Source organism: Bos grunniens, chromosome 15, assembly GCF_055505025.1.
Source record: "Bos grunniens cultivar Pamir isolate PY7600 chromosome 15, Bosgru_T2T1.0, whole genome shotgun sequence".
Classification (NCBI taxonomy): domain Eukaryota; kingdom Metazoa; phylum Chordata; class Mammalia; order Artiodactyla; family Bovidae; genus Bos; species Bos grunniens.
In genome coordinates, this window is record NC_141179.1 from 40,518,270 (window position 1) to 40,540,067 (window position 21,798).

General features: G+C 44.7%; 1 protein-coding gene across 19 annotated transcripts in view; it reads right to left on the reverse strand.

Moving 5' to 3' along the window:
- TEAD1 (TEA domain transcription factor 1) overlaps positions 1 to 21,798 on the reverse strand; it is a 274,396-nt gene that overhangs the window by 214,976 nt on the left and 37,622 nt on the right. For 4 of the 19 annotated variants that reach the window (XM_086339989.1, XM_086339995.1, XM_086339985.1 and 1 more), the window contains one exon: positions 95 to 199. The exons of 11 other annotated variants lie outside the window; for them this stretch is intronic. Coding sequence is in view for 2 of the 8 variants with exons in the window: in XM_086339978.1 (XP_086196104.1) it covers positions 3,351 to 3,362 (12 nt within the window). In the remaining 6 variants the exon portion in view is untranslated. Of the gene's footprint in view, positions 1 to 94; positions 200 to 3,350; positions 3,578 to 21,798 lie in introns of those variants that run through there. 4 more of the 19 variants (XM_086339993.1, XM_086339984.1, XM_086339978.1 and 1 more) reach the window with 3 other exon arrangements.

Genomic DNA, 21,798 nt, shown 5'->3' on the forward strand with positions numbered 1-21,798 from the left:
CATTCTGTAAAAACAGCAACATACACATACAGCAAACACCGCACTGAAAATGGAATGAAAGACAATGTGGTATGAAGCTCACAACACTGATTACCTATGAGCGGCGAGTTATTGACAGTTTCCAATTCTCTTTTTTACTTCTCTATATTTTGCTTCTCCATATATTCTCAGTGTTTCATAGTGGACATACACTGTAAATCTGGAAAGAAAAACTCTCATAAATGTTTCAAAAGAAAACGGGCTATCTAAAAGCTCTAACATATAAGAAGAGGAATTAGGTTTGTAACGTAAGCAGGAAAGCGGGGATTGGGATAAATGGGTGAAGTTTCTAGGAGACCTTATTTGACTCGCTATAAGACAATGGTCTGTGAGAGAAATAAACAGTTCCACTGCTACGGTGAGTTCTCCATCAAAAAGGCTGTGCCTCTAGAATGCTTTGAGACTATCTGGGGATGTACTGCAGGGAAAGCCTCCACGGTGTACAGGGTCAGCTTCTCCTAAATCTATACACTCCAAATCCTTTAACACTGCTCAAGTCAACTATGCTGCAGAATCCATAATACCTCTATTTCACTCTCTACGTAAGTTCACATTCTCATTCAAGCTTTTAGGATCCAGTTCTCTGTTCTCTCACCATTTCAGAGCCAACGGAGTACAGCTCAAAGAACATCCAACTGGGAATCAAAGGTTCAGATCCCAGCAGTAGCACTGGAAAGAACACAGCCGTGGACGAGTCACAATCTTCAGGAGTCTCAGTCTCCACAACGGTAAAATGGCAGTAAAATGTATACAACCTCACAAGGTAAAGCTGACATTTCAAGATAAAACCTGTGACACTGCTTTTATAACCAATAAAGTGCTATACAAGCAAAAGACAATACATTCCTGTCATGAGAGCTTATGCAGGAGCTGGATGGGCAGTTACAGGGATCCTATTCCACTGGAAGCAGAAAGCTTTAATTCCGAGATCATATGATTCTACCTTGGTGTTTAAGCATCACCTCCACGAAGAGGTCCTCCACTCCTTTTAACGTTCTTCTGACTTCTGACACCACAGAGTATAACAATGATTGCTTTTTCTCAAACTTCTAAGGCTGAGTCTCGATTTTTCACCATGAAGACATTTTCTTGAGACAAGGACCAAGGTTTCCATCTTTATCCTCAACCCCTAGTGCTGCTGGTAATTCACAAACGACTATTGGTGATTCGACTGAACCTTAATAGAACCCCTAGGGCTTCTCAGGTGGCTCAGCGGCAAAGAATTCACCTGCCAATACAGGAGGACACGGGTTTGATGCCTGGGTCTAGAAGATCCCCTGGAGGAGGAAATGGCAACCTGCTCCAGTATTCTTCCCTGGAAAATCCCACGGACAGAAGAGCCTGGCGGGCTACAGTCCATGGGGTCACAAAGAATTAGATACGACTGGACGTGCACTCCAGCTCCAACACCCCAGAACCCCTACTTAAAGTACAGCCTAAGGACCAGCACTACTGACATCAATATGGAAACATGTTGCAGTGCTGATTGCCTAGCCAAGTCCCAGCTCCACGAAATCAGAACCTGCATTTTCACAAGATCCCCAGATGATTCCTATGCTAACAAAGTGAGACTGCTGCCGCCAATGTATAGACTACCTTCAAGAAGCAAGGGCCAGGAGTATGCTTATCCAACAAGCTCTCTCTCTAAAGCCCAGCAAAAGGACTGACTCAGCCTCTCACTCGTTTATTCAGCCATTCACTCACTCAACAACCATATATTATGTTCCTATACGACTCCAAGCATGTTCCTAGGCACCAAGTCTGTTCGCGCAGGTGTAATTGAATGGTAAGGATCCTCTAATACCACAGAGAATGGCCCCATCCCGCTCCCTGACCACAAAATCCAGCTAAAAACAATTTAAGTGCCTCTGAATTCCAGCTCCTCCAACCCTGGCCCAGCGCTTCACATGCTTTGCAGGTGTCAGGGCTGATAACTCTTCACAAACCTCGGAGAACCCACCCACACAACAGCCACAGCTCAATGGTTTGGGCACAGCCCCTTTATATTTCTGCAGGTGTTACATTCCAAAAATACTTCTTCTTACAAAGCATGGCAGGAATTCTACACTGAGGAAAGAAAAGAGGTTCAAGAAGGGCCTGATTTTTCCCGAGGGACAGAAGAGACTAAACCTCTCACAGAGAGGTTTACATTTTTAAAATGTATTTATTTTATCAACCACATGCTCGCAAGTCAAATATCCCCTCAAAGACATTTTGCAGACAGAGATATTCTGGGAACATACTGGAGGCAGCTTATTTATCTGACTAGCTATTATAAGACTAGCCCGAAGGGATGAGTATCAGATGCTATCTCCCGCTGAAATGACAGTCTGCCCGCCTGCCACCTCGATGCCAGGTCACAGCTACTTCATGCCCCCAAATAGCCCCTACTTGGCTCTTAAAAGATTGTCTCTGCCCCCACCAGTCTTGCAAGAGGCTTCCAATTAGCCCAGGTCACTCCCAATGGGGAGGGCTATCAGTTTGCTCTAAGAATTCTGCAACATCTTTGGGGTCTGTAAACTGACAACAGAAAATGTAATTAACATACAAACATGATAATAATATGGAATACTGCCACAGTGCTGGAAACCCTCAGGGGCTGGTAGGATCCCAGACAAACTCAGTTCTTGGATTTTATTGTGCAAAAGGGAATTATAAGAAAGCATACTCTGGTCAGCTGCAACTGTCTCAAAGCTCTCTCCTTTGCTATCTTTAACCAAACTATCCTTACGGTTAAAAGATTTAGCAATTAGGAAAGCTTTCCACTTCTCCTGTAGGTCCTCTCTACCTTAGACTAGTAACTGTTTCCTTCCCCACAGTGAGCACATTGGGGTGGCGGCTGGCTTTCTATTCAGTGCAGTATCTCTGGAGCCCAGAAGATAGATATTAGGTCTTCAGTAAAAAAAACTTACAGAATGATGACAATTCATTCATCAAGCATTTAATGAGTGCTGAGTTTTAGGATTAGAATACTAAATACCCAAAGATGAAAAAGAAATAAAGAAATGGTTATTAGGTCTTATTGACCTTTGGAGACTAAACAAAACAAGAAACGAGGACTATAAAAAGCCTGGATGCAAACTCCAGTGTGAGAGATGAGGGAATTCCTGGAGCAGAGCAAGCCAAGTGCAACAGAAATGGAATTTTCTTATCCACAGCATGTCACACAGATCCACCCCCAGTCTGTAATTCACTGTGTACTGCACGCATTTCCCACACTCCAGCCTCTTACTCTCTGACTGGCCAAATTTCTCATCTGCCTTTTAAAACACCAGTATATACTGTATGGGATATCCTGTCTTCCCACTAACCTGTCTTATCATCAGGAGGATCACAGCTCATACCACGGTGCACTTCTCAGAGGCATTCTGACTTTATTCTCAGGCCCAGCTGTAAGGCTGTTAGTGTCACATTACACAGAAGGGCAGGGGCGTGCAGGCTTGCCGCAGGCTGTACCTCTGGACCCAGCTTCCATCTCTTCTAAATCCTGTGTTCTCATCACCGACCCACTTCCTCTCCCGGGCGCCTCTCCACCCAGCACCGCTGCCCAACAGAAACACAAGGTAAGCCACACATGCCATCACACATTTCCTACTAGCCTCATTACAAAAGGAAAAAAGAAATGTGAAATTAATTTCAGTAACTTCTATTAACCCAGCACACCCAAATATTATTTCAACCTCTAATCAATATAAAGAAAAAATTGCCAATGAGGTATTTCACCTTCTTTTTTAGTACCAAGTCTTCAAAGTCCAGCGGCCACTGAACACTGATGGAGCAACTCAGTTCTAGGTGCTGAACAGCACTGTGGCTCGTGGCTATGGACTGCACGGGGTGGACCTACTGCGAGCACGTCTTACACATGCTTGAGTCTCAGGGGGCCTAACTCTTGCTGTTTCTAAGTACCTAGAGGACATACATAAAGCCTTTTCAGTGGCACCAGTTTCTGCTGGATATTAATTTGGGGAGGCCCCAGATTTCAGCTGACATAGGTTCTCCATGTTTCAGTGACTTGCAGCTCCAACCTTCAAGTCTCATTGTAGCCACCACTCCTTTAAGGAAGCCTCTGTAGCTATGCCCCCAACAGAGCCCCCAAAACTTCACACCTCCAAACCTTAACCCCATACTGTGAGTGCCTGCCTGTATTACCCACTATTGGACTTCCTTGAAACAAGACTGTTTCATTCATCGCCCAAGCCTTATCTCCCAACATAGTACTGCCTCAATAAATATTTGCCAGATGCATGGATGGATGGTTGGATAAATGAATGAAATCCCTCCTAACACAAAATCTCTCTCTCTCTAGGCCATAGTTTCCTCCTCTGTAAAATCTCCATGGTTCCTTTCAGCTGTGAAAGTCGACAAGGCCATGGAGCAACTTGCGTTGCTCACGCCTGGGTCACAAATACCAAATGGGGCACTTACCCCGAGCCCACATTGCACAACCAGCTTGACCAGCCATCTGACACAGGAAAGAACACTCAGACTGCACTTGAAAGGTTATTTCTCTGGACCAGTACAAAAGGGGGCAAACCAGATTATTTTCAGGTCTTTAAAAAGTATCCTATAAACTTCCTGCTATTCCAGAGAACTACAGAAATGTCTATGTTCTCTCATGTACATCTTTCTTTTTTTGGCTGCAACTAGAAGCATTTAGGATCTTAGTTCCTCAACCAAGGATAGAACCGAGGCCCCCTGCCATGGAAGCGAAGAGTCTTAACCACTGGACTGATGGGGAAGTCCCTCTCATGTAATTCTTGAATAGCTTCCCTAGCCAATCATTTATGTTTCTTACACTGTTCTTTTTCAGTTGCTAAGTCATGTCCAGCTCTTTGCAACCTCATGGACTGCAGCATATCAGGTTTTTCTGTCCTCCACTATCTCCCGGAGCTTGTGCAAATTCATGTCCATTGAGTTGGTAATGCTACCTAACTATTTCATTCTCTGCTTCCCCTTTCGCCTCCTGCCCTCAGTCTCTCCCAGCACCAAGGTCTTTTCCAATGAGTCACCTCTTTCCATCAGTGGCCAAAGTATTGAAGCTTTAGCTTCAACAACAGTCCTTCCAATGAATATTCAGGATTGATTCCCTTTAGGATTGACTGGTTTGATATCCTTGCTGTCTAAGGGACTCTCAAGAGTCTGCTCCAGCACCACAGTTTGAAAGCATCCATTCTTTGGCACTTATCCTTCTTTATGGTCCAGCTCTCACACCCCTACCTGACCACTGGAAAAACCATAGCTTTGACTATATATATCTTTGTTGGCAAAGTGATGTCTCTGCTTTTTAATATGCTGTCTAGGTTTGTTACAGCTTTCCTTCCAAGGGGCAAGTATCTTTTAATTTCTTAAATAGAAAATGGTTAATTTTTGCCTTTAATGAATGAATATCATCAAAAGATCACAAGGTCAGGTTTCAGACTCCAAAGTCCTGGTTTTCAGTGCCATTGCTAGCCACTTGGTCATCAATTTCCTTATCCATAAAAGAGGGGCAACAAAATAACCAGATCACAGAGTTGCTGTAATGGCCAGAATGCCTTATACACTGTAAAGGACCAAGTGAATGTAAACTATTACAGAAACTACTTCTTCCGAAGTATGTCAAAGTGAGATGACAGAGCAGTCCACAAATAATACTGCCAGTGGCCAGGCCCAGGCCTGGGGAACTCAGAGAAAAGCTAGAAGAAACCCAGTGCACTCCACTCCTGGGCAAACATCGAACAGGCCCGGAATTCATGGCTGCACAAAACCAAGCCCCAGACGTGCTGCCCAGAGATCTGAGGTAGCAAGCAGTCCAGAGGGCAGGCCCCCCAGGTAAACAGGCATCTGTCTGCCAGGCCCCACTGGGAGGTGGCCATAGGGGAGGCTGCCTACTGGAGCGCAGAGGACAGCACAAAGGAGCCAGGCATCCGAGCTAGGTAGGGAGTGTCTATCTCCGAAGTGTCTATCTCCTGCTGCACTCTGGCAGGCCAAGCCAAGGAGCTGGAGAAAGAGCTTCATCTGTCCTTTCTCTCTCCTGCAATGTTTTCAGGAGGTCTGAAATTTCCCATACTAACTCTGCCCATTTCAAACAGGAACTAGGTTTGCATGTACGTGTATGTGTGTACATGCGTTTTATTATTTCAGAAGAAAGCACTTTGCAGTCTGAGAATGAGTCATCAGTAATCCTTGTCGATGTGCCAGCAGCCTGCCCCTCTTCATTACAAACAGAAAGATAAAAGCTCTTGCACTACATTAGCTGGCATACGCCTCCACAGACAGTACAAATAAATTAATTGTGCCTCATCTCAAACAGCCCGGGAGGTGTGCGGGAGGGGAAAATGCACTCCGTCTTGTTTCATTAACAAATTAAACTGCAATAGAGCCATGACCATTCTCTTACGTACAGACGTCCGGCTATTCGGCCAACTCCAGGCAGTGGCCCATTTGGGGTGGCACTACCCAAGGTCCACACGTTGAGAAACCTGTGTCTCCTGCTGAGAGGAGTACGCGTCCTTTATCCCTTTCATGGTCCTTGGAGAGGGGATGGTGTGATCCCAGGGGCCACTGTAAGGACACCTGGGGGACCAGAGTCACCCATCTCACGCTGGGCACTGCTGCAAAAGGGAGGAGTTTCAATCACTTACCCCAGGCAAATAAACAAACCAGTTCTGCGGCCCTGGTATGTACATCACAGTGAAAGAGTCTGCCATCAAGCAAACTCTGTCACGCTAAGGATGGTGAGCATTCCAGAAAGAACAAAGTTATTCAAGACCGACTTGAAAAACAAGTCAGACTCCCCTTCACCGCAAGCTAAGATTACACCCTCAAATACACCTTCCTGCGATTCTTAGACGACTGCTTTTGCAGTGCAGTTAAAAGCAATTTGCTACAACGCTGTGATTTTCTTTATCCTGGTTCCGTACTACATAATTTAGGCAACCTGCATTTTAAAGTTGAAGGAGCAGACTAAAAAGATGATCCTTTCATGTTTTATCTCCAAAGGGACAAAAACAGTGCTTACAGGGGAGGTGGGGGACAGGAAGTGGGGTGCTGAATGCTAAAAGGAAAGAACAAAGTGGACTCTAAGGAGAAGAGGAAGGGCCCCTCTCCTTTGCAAGGATCACCCGATTAACCAGTGACCTGCAAGGACATTAAGATCCCAAACAGTGAATCCAACTGCAAAATATGTCCGAAGTGTTTATTATACAGATGGCCTCTGGGTTTAGGTACTGGGAATTTGGTTTCTTTTTTGAACTGTAAAATCTAAGAATCTAAAAAATTCCAAGCAGAAAATCTGACCTCACAAGGCTAGGTCCTGCCCATAACAAAAAAAAAAAAAGAAACTAAACCTAAAGATGGAGAAGGCACTGGCACCCAACTCTGGTACTCTTGCCTGGCAAATCCCATGGATGGAGGAGCCTGGTGGGCTGCAGTCCACGGGGTTGCTAACAGTTGGACACAACTGAGCGACTTCACTTTCACTTTTCACTTTCATCGGTTGGAGAAGGAAATGGCAACCCACCCCAGTGTTCTTGCCTGGAGAATCCCAGGGACAGGGGAGCCTGGTGGGCTGCCATCTCTGGGGTCGCACAGAGCCGGATACGACTGAAGCGACTTAGCAGAAGCAGAAGCAAACCTAAAGAAGATAATGATAGGGATTTTCCTGTGATTCAGTGGTTAAGAATCCACCTTCCAACACAGTGGGTATGGGTTCAATCCCTGGTTGGGGAACTAAGATCCAATGTGCCGCAGGGCAACTAAGCCCACACACAACTAGAGAAGCCTGCGATCTACACAGAAGAACCAACACAGCCAAGAAAAAAGCATTATAATAATAAATTCAACCAGATTCAAACCTTATCATAATTGAAGAAATACCAAGTAAACAATGAGGTATCATTGAGCCAAGCCTTTGTAAAAGTGACTTTATCTAATGTAGGCCAAGTGGTTGAAGTTAGTACCTTACTGCTTTGCTGGTGGCATTGTAAACTGGCACAAGTCTTCTGGAAAGCAATTTAGAAATATCCATTGAGAGCCAAAAAAAAAAAATTGCGCCCTTTAACCCAGAAATCCTGCTCTTGGGAATCCACCCTAAGGAACTAATCTACAATAAGTATGAAGCCATATCTCCAAGTATTATTTATAATAGCACAAAACTGTAGGGGGGAAAAAAGTCTAAATGTCCAATAACAGATGAATGGTTAAATAAATTCAGCCTGTGGGATGATAGATTGTAAAACCATTAAAAATCATTTTGAAGACTATGTAACCATTTGGAAAACATTTGCTTAAGGTTTACTGAAAAGAGCAGAATACAAAATTGGGTCTACATATGATTACAACTATACAGAAATATGTCTGCATGCAGACAAGGGTTAAAAGGAAAAATGAAAACAGTTGTGGGAGGATAGTGAGCTTGTGGGTGAACTTTTTTCTTTTTTTCAATCTTTTTATTGTGGTTATAGCATTTTATCTTGTGAAAAAAGAAAAATCATTGGGTGCATATGCAGCTGCTCAACTCGCATTCAAAGGATGAATCAGGAATCTGGGAAACCAAGATGCTGATTTGGGACATGGAACAATTTCTAGCACTAGTCTCTATCCTAAGCTTGCCTGGGTCCCTCCTATCACATCTCTCAGCCCCCGAGGTAGGCTGATGAGCAAACAGATGCTTGGAGAAGCAGGAGGAGGTACCCAAATCTGTACTAAGCTACAAATGACAGACAGGATGAGACTTTATATCAATTCTGCTCCAAGGCCCCAGCCCGTCCTGTCAACTGCTGCTGCTGGTTTTGAGATCCCTCCTGTCTCTGGGAAATAGTTTCCTCCTTAATAAAATGAAGAGGTTCACCTTTCTTCCAGCACTGTGTGGAACCATCCATGTATGGTTCATAAACAGCCTGTGTCCAACTCACCTGTAAAGCAGGTGAAATCTCAGATAAACGGTCCCCAACCAGAGCTGGTGAATTAGTGACAATTCTACTAGGCATACTGATGGTCCAACTGAAAGAGTTTTCAAATTTGCAAGGTTCAAACGTGACACACACTCAATAAAAACCATACTTCAAATTTTAACTTCTGGTCTTTTCCCTAGGTCACGATAAGTAGTACAATACTATCTCGTGATGCTGGACAGCAGTAACAAGGGGGAACTTCCTCCCCTTCCAGTCTGTTTTTCGCTTGCAGTACAGTATTGAATCAATTACACGAGACAAGCAACACTTATTATAAAAGGGGCTTTATGTTAAATGATTTTCCCCAACTGTAGGCTGAGGTAAGTGTTCTGAGCACATTTAAGATAGGCCAAGCTAAGCTGTGATGTTTAGGAGGTTTTAAGTGTATCAAATGCATTTCAACTTACACTATTTTCAATTTAGGATGGGTTTTATCAGTTTGATGACATAACTCATCCTAAGGGGAGGAAGATCTGTAATACTTTCTCAATTTTACATGGCAGAAGAAGTCTGATTTTTCTTTACAACTAAAGTACGTAAAAGTTAAGGAATATCAGGATGTAACCCTGCCGAGGAAGATCTGTCTGGGAGTGGAACACCTGAATCTGAATTTAACCAGCTGCCCAGGCAATTCTTCTGCACAGGAATACTTGAGAACCACTAGTTAAGAATCCTGGGCTTCCCTGGTAGTTCAGCTGGTAAAGAATCTGCCTGCAATACGGGAGACCCCGGTTCAATTCCTGGGTCAAGAAGATTCTCTGGAGAAGGGATAGGCTACCCACTCCAGTATTCTTGGGCTCCCCTGGTGGCTCAGATGGTAAAGAATCCACTTGCAATGCGGGAGACCTGGATTTGATCCCTGGGTTGGGAAGATCCCCTCGAGGAAGGCACGGCAACCCACTCCAGTATCCTTGTCTGGAGAATTCCCACGGACAGAAGAGCCTGGCAGGCTACAGTCCATAGGGTCTCAAAGAGTCAGACACGACTGCCAGAATAAGCACAACAGAGTACAGTTAAAAATCCTGCAAACATCTGCCAGATCCAAACACCCAACTCATATGTCCACCTCCCCACACTTAAGAAAGTCCCCTGGATTGGAGAGGAGGTTAGGTTTAGAAGCTTGTACTTGTTCAAATGAGTATTCATCGTCAAAGAGTGAAAATGTTTTTCTTTTTAATGTTTAAGATGGAAAAACACAAGAGGGTAATCTGTGTTCCTCAGACACTTCTTTTTCTGGTGAAAGAAGTCCTGGGCTCCCAAGTGTTATCCAGTTTCACACGCCCATGTTTAGCGTAGTGCTGGGAACATAATAGGTATTCAAACCACCTGTTGAAGAAGCAGAGACATGAATGACTGCTCGAGCTGGTGGTGAGGCAATATCTTGCATCCAACTACACTTAATGTTTGTTTTGCTTGCTTGTCTGCCCGCACCATGCAGAAAGGCCCATGATGTGGGGGTGGGGTGCAGAGCATCCCGTGTCCTACGCAGTGATGCTGTATCCCAAACGCTAGAAGAGGGCCTGGGATGCTGTGCATTTGTCAACAGTGGTTGAGTGAATGAACAGTAGGCACCAGCAAGAGCCAGAAAAAAACGTGAGGGCTCCTGGATCTGGTCATTTCATCCATAAACAGACACTGTTCCTACAGGAGAAAGGAATGGAGAACTTGTTTACCAAGTACACATCATGCCCACCACGTGGGCCGGGTGCTTCCACACTCACAGGTCCTCAGACACCCAGCAGACTAGATGACATCCAACAGACTAGCAAGTAGGACTAGATGGTTTACCGAAAGACTTAGGCAGTAAGGAAGAGACTCTGGGTTCAAGAGCACATTCTCTACAGTCTTCACTAAATACAAGGTAGTCAAACACGAAAAATAAGAGAATGAATAAAGTCTAAAAGAAGGTCCTAGAGAGGATCCACTGTCCAAAGGAAACACGCTGTACACACACGTTCAAAGGTGTGGAGTAAACCTGAAGAGGTTTCCCAGAGGGAGCGCCGGGGCCAACCTCACACCAAGCTGTGGACAGGAAGTGGCCCTTGCTGGAGCTGCCTCTTAGCCTGTGGATGCTGTGAGAGCCTCAGCTGCTCACCTCAGGACCCATCTTTCTCCCTGAATGCACTAATGGTAGCGCTTACGCTGACCCCAAATTCCCATCAGCTGCAAACACTTTAGACGCCAGTGACACCCAGACCACTTGCAGGGTTCTACTGGCTACAGTTATCAAGCACTCATGGGTGCACGTCCCCACGTAATCAAGAGTCAAGATCGATTATGAACTCAAACTGGCCTGGATTCAAACTCTGCCTTCACCATCTTCTGACTGCAAGGCCTTCATGTCCCAAGCCTCAGTTTCCTCATCTGTAATGGGGGATAATACTAATGCTCACCTCAGAGAGTTATTGTGAGGGTTAAGTAAAACAATGCCCTTAAAGGACTTGCCACAGGACTGGCACACAGTCAAGTTCCAGTGGATGGCACCTATTACAACTGGAAGCACCATAAAATCGGAACACTAGACGTTTCCCCAGTGCACAAGCACATACGCTACCTATGTGTCCTGCATTCTCCACTTTTTCCAATTCCACATAAAAAAAAATTCATCTGCTAATACAGGACATATATTTGTTATTTTTAATAGGCACAGAATAAGTATCTATTCCTCTCCCCAGGGATCAAACTTTTTAATGATTTCCACATTAGATTTAACATTAAATGCAAATTGATCCATAAAGTCACCTAATTAGAAATTAAGCATGCCATAGACATTACCCATGATTTAATTAGAACAACAACACAATATGAAGAGAAATGCCCCTCCCTTAGGAGGAGAAGCTGGGCGTGGCTCTCCAGCTGGACCAATTACAGGCTAGGATCTGAAAGGTCACCTGGCCTGCCAGGGCCCCAGAAAAACGATCGAGTTAGATTTCAAACTTCCTTCCCAAAGAAAAGAAATCTATAGTCCAAATCACTTCAGTAACTATTTATGGAGCAACCGGCTCTGGGGATTCAAGGACTCGTTCATGTTTTGAGAAGGACACAGATTAGGGAATCCATGGCCGGTTCCATTTACCAGCACACCCTGCCTTGAGGAGTGGAAGGGTTTGAACTTTTATTATGGACAATGCTACCAGGCAAATGTTCCTCCCACTCTGCCTTCCCCTCCTTTGGGAGGCCATGCCCCCAATATTCATTTCCCAAAGCAGAATTTTAAAGTCACAGAGTCTCAGGGCTCAAAGCTCCAGACTGGTAGAGCTGGTCAAGCTATCTGATGCTTAAATCATGACCTACACCTCCAACCCAGGGCTTCTCCCTGATCAGATTCTGAAAAGGCTGCCAAGACTTATCTCAGCACGGCTTGTCCTTTTCGGTGCAAAATCATCTTTGTCCCTAGCCTGGCCTTTTGACCAAAAAAGTGGAAGAGGAGGAGGGGGAGAGACAGCGGTGTACCGAGAGCCCTCTGGAATCATGCACATGGCACGGAATCTCAGGGGTTCAGCGACGCTCTGCGTGGCCAGGAACTGTGCAGGGGTCCGGCAAGGCGTGAGGCTGACTGACCAGTAGCATCTCAGGTTTCGGGGAGCCTGTGGGACAGTATCCTACCCTGGATGTGTGCGGGACCCTCTCCTTCCCTCCCTCACTGTGGGACAAGGACATCCTCCATAGCATGCTACAGCAAGCCCTTGCAGTCACTCCCCCATCCCCAGGCACCTTCTATCACCTCCTCAAACTAACTACTCTTCTTCTATTCTGTTGGGGGTGAGCAAACAGGGGCTGCTGCTCCTGCAGAGACCCTGAGGAGGGGGCTTGTGACTCAGGCCAGGGCAATGAACCCTTTCCTGATTCCTGGAAATGTCACTATAAGAGAGTCACAGAAAGTAACTACAATTCAGCAGCGGTTGCTCAAAAGACTCTTGGACGATATCCACTGCAAGAAAATGCCAGAGCAAACTTCTCCAACTCTTAAAAGTTAAAGAACTGCCCTTCATTGAATACGCTGATTACATGTAAAGCATATGTAAGTAAAATTTATACTACTCAGCCCAAAGCAGGGTAGAAGAAGATACTTTAGATACCATTAGGATGCTGGTTATTGAAACTTATGGAATTTCTCCTTTAAAAGAAAAGCCTGAATCACAGTGAAATAAATATAAAGACATCTGACTTTAAACTAGCCTTGCCCTATGCTTGAGAACCCTACAGGGATAAAACAAGAATGTAATTTACGGAAAAGGATTTGGAATTGGACTCAGAAATGCCAGTACACGAAATCAAAATGTTATTATCACACAACTTCAAATTTTACTTTTGCCAATTAATTCCACCAAAAAAAAGTGGGAGATAGCGAAATCCTTACAGAAGAACCACGTCACTCTATAAACATGATCTCAAAGCCCTTGTCCCACAAAGGCTGAGGGGCAGAGAGACCAAGGGGATGCGAGAGGACATCTTGCCTCTGAAGAGCAACTTTGCAGCTTACAAAGCCTATTCACTTTCATTGTCTTCTTTGATGCCCCCAAGACAGTCCTGTGGGGACTGTGGAGATGCCCACGAATCTGTCTCACGCTCTAAGAGGGGAGGAAGCTGTTGAAGGTCCCACAGCCAACAAGTGACAGCTCAAGCAGGTGAGCCACGGGTCATGTCAGGGCCAAGCATCATCCATGGACCACTACTCACAAAGAACACCCAGGATCTTTCCCAGGGATGCTCATGCATCTCTGTATGAGAAAGTGGGAGGAGGGGGTGGAGTTATGAGCCTGTTTTGACCCATTCCTACCAGAGTTGTACTTTCCAGACTTCACAACATGAGGTCAAAGGAAAAGAAAGCCACTTCTTCATACTTTTATCTCAATAAGGATGCACGGGCCAGGCACAATCTTAAGCGCTTCACGTACATTAAGTCATTTTTACTCTTACAACAGGTCTATGAGGTAGGAACTCTTAATGCCCCTATTGTACTATTCAGTAAACAGCAAGGTTAAGTAATTTTCCCAAAGGCAAAAGGCTCGAAACTGGTGGGCTGGGAGCCAGGAGCCAGGAGCCAGGCAGTCTGGGCCCAGTTGCTGTTCTTTTGACCATTAAGCTATCCTGCCTCACACGAGATGCCAGCGTTCGTGAATTCAAACCTGCCACAGGTCTAGGTGCAGGTCCCCAAGAACTCCCTGATATCACCACACGAAGCTTCCTTGACTTCCAGATGCGCCGTGTTTCAGAAACATGCAGGTCACCACATTCTATCCCTGCCCCCCTTCCACCTCCCCTTATTGAGTTACTGCAGGAGGATCGTGTATTAAGGCAAACACCACTTTGACATAACCTAATAACCACCCATCTCCTAGCACTCGGCAGGAACGAATGCTACAGGGCACACGTGCAAACTCGATTCTCAGTCCAGGAGTGATTTCTGTGGGAAGCGTAATTCCATTGTTTTCCTCACCCAGCACATCTTATATCCATAAAACACAAGACCCCCATCAGTCAGGACACTCAGGAATGAAAGGCCCTGCCTCCTAACCCGTGTTTCAGGTACAGCTAGACTCCATCTGGTGACAGAAAGTCAAACCTAACCTGATCTTCCCATTTAAAAACACAGTACCAAACACACACATCTGTATGTAGAAGGCAGCATTTGAACAGAGACATTTAAGTGTTTCATATCCAATTCCTCTGCTTACTTATTTATTAGCCCCAAATTACTCCTGATACTGTTGCCTATGGTCACTATAAACTACAGTTATATCTTGATATTGAGGGTTCTGTTCCAGGCTACCACAATAAAGCAAATATCACACTAAAAGCAAGGTACACAAGTTTTTTGGCTTCCCAGTGCATATATTAATAAAAGCTATCCTTATACTACTTGGACTGGAAGAGTCTGCGAGAAGACCCTGGAAATCCAACCAGTCAATCCTAAAGGAAATCAATCCTGAGTATTCCTTGGAAGGACTGATGCTGAAGCTCCAATACTCTGGCCACTTGATTCAAAGAGCCAACTCATTAGAGAAGACCTTACTGCTGGGAAAGATTGAAGGTAGGACGAGAAGCGGATGACTGAGGATGAAATAATTGGATGGCATCACCGACTCAATGGACATGAGTTTGAGCAAACTCTGGGAGATGGTGAAGGACAGGGAAGCCTGGTGTGCTGCAGTCCATGGGGTCGCAAAGAGTCAGACACAACTGAGCGACAACAATGTTTATACTATATTGTAGTTGATTAAGTGTGCAATATAGCAGTATACCTAAAAGCAACGCACATACCTTAATTTCAAAATACTTTGTTACAAAGTGCTAACCATCATCCAAGCTTTTGTCAAGTTGTAATCTTTCTTTTTCAGTTATTTATTTATTTTTGTCTGTGCCCGGTTGTCATTGCTGCACAGGTTTTTCTCTAGTTGCAGTAAGCAGGGGTACTCTCTAGTTGCGGTGTGTGGGCTTCGCATTGTGGTGGCTTCTCTTCTTGCAGAGCACAGGCTCTAGGGTGCACAGGCTTCTATAGCTGGCGGCACGTGCGCTCAGCACTTGTGATGCATGGGCTTAGTTTCTCTGTGGCATGTGGGTTCTTCCCAAACCAAGAATCGAACCCCTGTCTCCTGCACTGGCAGGTGGATTCTTTACCACTGAGCCACCAGGGAAGCCCAGGTCATAATCTTTTTGCTGGTGGAGGGTCTTGCTTCACTGCTGATGGCAGCCAAGTGATCAGGGTGGTGACTGCCAAAGGTTGGGGTGGTTCTGGCAATTTCTTAAAATAAGACAAGAAAGGCTGCTACATGGATTGACTCTCCCTTTCACAAATGATTTCTCTGTAGCTGCAATGCTGTTAGCATTTTACCCACCGTAAAACTTCGTGCAAAATTGGAGTCAATTTTCTCTCAACCCTGCTTTATCAACTAAGTTTATGTAATAGTCTAAATCCTTTGTTATCATTTCAACAATCTTCACAGCATCTTCATAGGAATAGATTCCACCTCAAGAAACTACTTTGCTCATTCATAAGAAGCAACTCCTCATCTGTTAAAGTTTTATCATGAGATTGTAGCAATTCAGTCACAACTTTAGGCTTTCTTTTGGTATTTCTACAACATCTGCAGTTACTTCCCCCACTGAAGTCTTAAAGCCTTCAAAGTCACAGAGGAGAGTCAGAATCAACTTCTTTCAAACTTTCCTTAATGTTAATATTTTGACCTCTTTGCATGAATCCTGAATGTCTTTAATTGCATTTAGAATGGTAAATTCTTTCCAGAAGGTTTTCAATTTACTTTTCCCCCAGACCCATCAGAGGAGTCACTGCCTACAGCAGCTATAACCTTACAAAATGTATTTCTTATATAATAAAACTTGAAAATCAAAATTATTCCTTGACCCACAAGGCTGCAGAATGGATGCTGTATTAACAAGCATGAAAATCTCATTGTACATCTCCATCAGAGCTCTTGGGTGACCAGGTATATTGTCAATGAAAAGTCATATTTTGAAAACCATCTTTTTTTCTGAGCCATGGTTTTAAAATATTCAGCAAATCATTCTGTCACCAGGTATGCTTTATTCTTCCTTTTACATAGTAGAGGCAGGACAGATTTAGCATAATTCTTAAGGGCCCCAAGATTTCCCTAACAGTAAATGAGCACTGGCTTCAACTTCAAATCACCAGCTGCATTAACCTTGTCTTTGAAGCTAGGCATTCACTGACTTCTCCTCTCTATCTATGAAAGACTGAGCTGGCCTTCTTCCAATATTAGGGTATCTGATAATTTGTTGTTTAGCGTAGCCACCTTCATTAATGGTCTTAGCTAGATCTTCTGGGTAACTTACTGTGGCTTCTACATCAGCACTTATTTGCAGCTTGCACTTTTATGTTGTGGAGATGGTTTCTTTCCTTCAACCTCAGGAATCAAACTCTGCTAGCTTCAAATTTTCCTTCTGCAGCATCCTCACCAATAGTGGCTTTCACAGAATTGAAGAGAGTCAGGGCCATGATGTGGACTAGTCCTTAACTTAAGGAAGGTTGTGGCTAGTATGGTCTTCTGTCCAGACCGCTGATGCTTTCTCCATGAATCAGCAACAAAGCTGTTTCATTTTCTTTTAAAGTGCTACTGGAGTAGCACTTTCAATTTCCTTCAAGAACTTTTCCTTTGCCTTCATAACTTGGCTAACTGATGCAAGAAGCCTAGTTTTGGGCCTGTCTCAACTTTCAACATGACTTCCTCACTTCCTGCTTCACCATTTCTAGCTTTTGATTTTAAAGTGAGAGAGGTATGGCTCTTCCTTTCACTTGAGCAAAGGCCACTGTAGGGTTATTAACTGGCTCACTTTCAATATTTCTGTGTCTCAGGAAACAGGGAGGCCTGAGAAGAGGGAGAGAAATGAGGGAACAGACACTTGGTGGAACAGTCAGACTCATACATTTATGGATTAAGTTCACTGTTTTAAATGGGTACGGTTCATAATGTCCGAAAACAATTAGAATAGTAACAGAAAAGACCACAGATCACCCCAGCAAATATAATGAAAATAACAAATAGAGCAAACAATGAAAAAGTTTCAAATATTGTGAGAATTATCAAAATGTGAGAGAGAGACACAGTGAACAAATGCTGGTGGAGAGATGGCACCTGGAAAAGCAGGGTTGCCGCAAACTTTCAATTTGTAAAACATGCAGTACCTGCAAAGCACAATAAAACAAAGCTTCATAAAATGAGGAATGCCTATATGTTCACTGTACTACTGACTCTATGCACAGACTTGACCATTAATGGCTCATTTTCAAAATAAGATTTACAAGACTCAGAAAATAAACTTATTGTGCCAGGGGGAAGGATGGGAGGAAGGGAGAATTAGGGAGTTTGGGATCGACGGGTACACACTGCTGTATTTAAAATGGATAACAAACAAGGTCCTACTGTGTAGCACAGGGAACTCTGCTCAATGTTACATGGCAACCTGCATGGTAGGGGAATTTGGGGGAGAATGGATACTTGTACATGAATACCTGTATGGCTGAGTCCCTCTACTGTCCACCTGAAACTATCACAACATTGTTAATCAGCTATGCTGCACTTAGCCACTCAGTCGTGTCTGACTCTTTGCAACTACGCTGACTGTAGCCCACCAGGCTCCTCTGTCCGTGGGAATTCTCCAGGCAAGAATACTGGAATGGGTTGCCATGCCCTCCTCCAGGGGTTCTTCCCAACCCAGGGATCGAACCCAGGTCTCCCGCATTGCAAGCAGATTCTTCATCATGTGACCCACCAGGGAAGCCCAAGAATACTGGAGTGGGTACCCAATCCCGTTCTCCAGGATCTTCCCAACCCAGAAATCAAACCAGGGTTTCCTTCATTGCAGGCAGATTCTTTACCAACTGAGCTACCAGGGAAGCTCTAATCAGCTATACTCCAATACAAAATTTAAAAGTTTTTTTAAAAATAACAAATAAAAGAGGTTTACAGACCCACATGGGAACCTGTTCTGTATAGCAAACTTTGGGATGTGGTCTGTACTTACATCATAGGAAGCTGAAATGCAAACCCACTGCCTAAGATCCCAGCCCACTCAGTCACCTGGTGGCAGCAGCAGCAGCTGTAACCTCAGGGCGAGAAGCCATTCAGCTCATAAGTGGGGGACTAGAGCCAGGCTTCGGATCTGTAATGGTCTCTGCTGCTGACTTAGAACAGGGTTGGCAAATCTGGCCTGCCATCTGTTTTTGTATGGCCCACGAGTTAAGAATGGCGTTTGCATTTTTAAATAGTTGGAAAAAATCAAGAGAATAATAAATTGCATAGCATTCACATTTCTGCATCTATAAACAAAATTTTATTGGGAAACAGCCACACCCATTGGTTTGCATTTCATCTCTGGCTGCTTTCTGACTCCAATTGCATTGCTGAGTAGCACAGACAGAGATCCCATGGCTTGCGAAGTCAAAAATATTTACTATCTAGCCTTTTACAGAAAAAGTTTGCTGACCCCTGACTTAAAATAAAAGCACTGCTAGAAAAAAGACAAAACCTAAAAGGAGCCCAGGAGAAAAACACAAACGGACCACTTGATCAATGGTTCAAGTTCAAGGATTCAGGATCAAGGACCTCTGGTACCCAATGAAAGGGGAAGAGACATCAGCAGGAAATGAGTGGCCCAAGGACAGCAGGAAAACCTGGGGCATTTCTAGCCACACTCCCCACTGCACCCCCTCAGACATCCCCTTTATCTCAGAGAGTAAGTGGGGCTGGACAGGGGCCGAGTGATTCTGCTTGTCCTGCTGCTCCAATGCAACAGAAATGAGGGCAGGGCAGAGAGAACCAGCTGGAGTTCTCACCAGAGCTGAGAACTAGCCCAAGTCACTAAGCTACAACCTCTTTGTGATGTTTCTTAGTAGAAAGGAGGCAAATTACAGTCTCAGTTTGAGGTAAACTAGGAAGTGAGCACAGTATTCCCGTGTCAAGCTTTTATTAAAAAAAAAAACCACAGCTGATTTAGGGTTATTATCGTCCTCCTTTTCCTCATCTTCCTCACCACCTCTGTTGAGCCAGGAACCCCTAGCGCTGGGGTTGCCAGATTTAGAAATAAAATACAGGATGCCCAGTTAAATTTGAATTTCAGATAAACACACGAATAATTTTGTATTATAACTCTGACCCAAATATTGCTTCTCTGAAATTCAAATCATGAGACAGACTTATCACTAAAGAAGTACTGATTGTTTCTGATATTCAGATGTAACTGGACATCCTGTGTTTTATCTGGCAACCCAACATAGAATCCATATCAAGCAGAGGAGGTGACCCCCTTGACCCCAGCCCCTCCTGGTGAAGACCCTCCAGGAGCCCCACTTGCTCCCAAGGATGGGGCTGGTCTGCCGCTACTTCCAGAAACAAGCTTCCCCAGGAGCAGAACACCTGTGACCTGGGGACCCAGGTCCCACAGATGTGACCAGCACCCAGTCAAAGCAGATGCAGTTACCCCTGCTTCCCCTCTTCAACCACCAACTGAACACAACACCTGCCCTCTCCCCTAGCCTCAGTCTCCAGGCTAGATTCCATTCTCCAATCTCTCAAGAAGCCCCTCTGAACTATTACAGAAACAACAGCTTCTCTCTCACACCTGTTCTGCTGGTTACACTAGGTCGCAAGGTATCGTCACACCTCTGTCTCTGGAGAAGGAACGACTCCAGGGCATGGCATTTACAGTAATAAGGAGTCTGTGGGAGAAGAAGGTGCTGAAACCACACTCAGCTATATGGTCCCAAACGGAAGCCAGAATCGGTGACTTGAGGACCACTCAATTCTCCATCCCAAGGCAAGCACCATACGGGCAGGGATCTTTAGATGTCTGTTTCACTCACAGCTATAGCCCTAGTGCCTAGGACAGTGCCTGGCACACTCTGGCACTCAGTAGATAACTGGGGTAGGAGTCATGCGTGAGCATCAACCAAAGTTGGGTGAGTGCAGAAATGTAAACAGGGCTCACAGAAGAGGGCAGGGCCAGTGATGGTTGGAAAGGCCTGAGAGGCCCTTGACATTTTCATATCTGAGGGCTAGACCAGTGATCCTCCAAGGAGGAGCTTTAATCAAGGGAGCAAGGGAGCAAGGAGAAAGGGATGAAAGGACAAATGGATGGGCAGGTGGAAGATTTTGAGGACGAGAGTGAGTCCATGAAGAAATAATTTAAGACGACGGCCCCTGTATAGGGCTTTTACAGAGAGTATCCCTCAAAAGATGTAAACTCCCCAGGGGACCTGAACACGGACATTCCACATTTAGCCGAGGGCACCTTAATTACACGCGGATGCCTAACCCTGGGCTGAGGGACCTGATGGAAAAAGATACTGGGAGGACATGGAGTGGGGAGCTGAGAAGAGAGGAAGGTTGGCACATTCAACCCTGGGGAGTGACAGATGAGTCCAGGAATCTGACCAGGAGTTGGGGACCAAGGATCAGGGACAACAGTTTTGCAGGAGCAGAGCCTCTGAGGGACCGCAAGCCTGCCTCACTGTTACTGTTGTCCATTTGTCACCTTGCTTCTTTCATCTTTGCTACTTTACCTCTGTTACTCTGTTACCTTTGCTTCATCAGTTTCCTTTCAATGATTCTCAGTAAAACCTAGGAGAGTGAAAGGCCTGTTTGTAGTCTTTACCGACAAGGAAAAGGGGAGGCTTCCCAGGGGGTGTTAGTGGTAAAGAACCTGCCTGCCAATGCCAGAGATGTAAGTGACATGGGTCAGTCCCTGGGTCAGGAAGATCCCCTGGAGGAAGGTGTAGCAACCCACTCCAGTATTTTTGTCTGGAGAATCCCATGGACAGAGGAGCCTGGTGGGCTGCAGTCCACGGGGCTGCAAAGAGTTGGACATGTCTGAAATGACTTAGCACGCATGCTCTCATTTCATACACACACTTATGTATAAAATATGGGAAGGGAGGAGGGTTCAGGATGGGGAACACATGTATACCTGTGGCAGATTCATGTTGATATATGGCAAAACCAATACAATATTGTAAAGTTAAAAAATAAAATAAAATAGGATCACACTACACATATTGATCCATAATCTAACTTTCTCACGTAAGTGCTTTGCCATCTTTCCATAACAATATATTAGTACAAGATGACCTCATCATTTTCAAAAAACTTTATAATATTCACTACATGGTTTTTCTGGAGTTTATTCAACTATTCCTTTATTAATGAATGTTTTAAAGTCCTAGTTTGAGTAGAAACAGAACTACCATATGATACAGCAATCAAGCTCCAATACTTTAGCCACCTGATGCGAAGAGCCGACTCACTGGAAAAGACCCTGATGCTAGGAAAGACTAAAGGCAAAGGAGAAG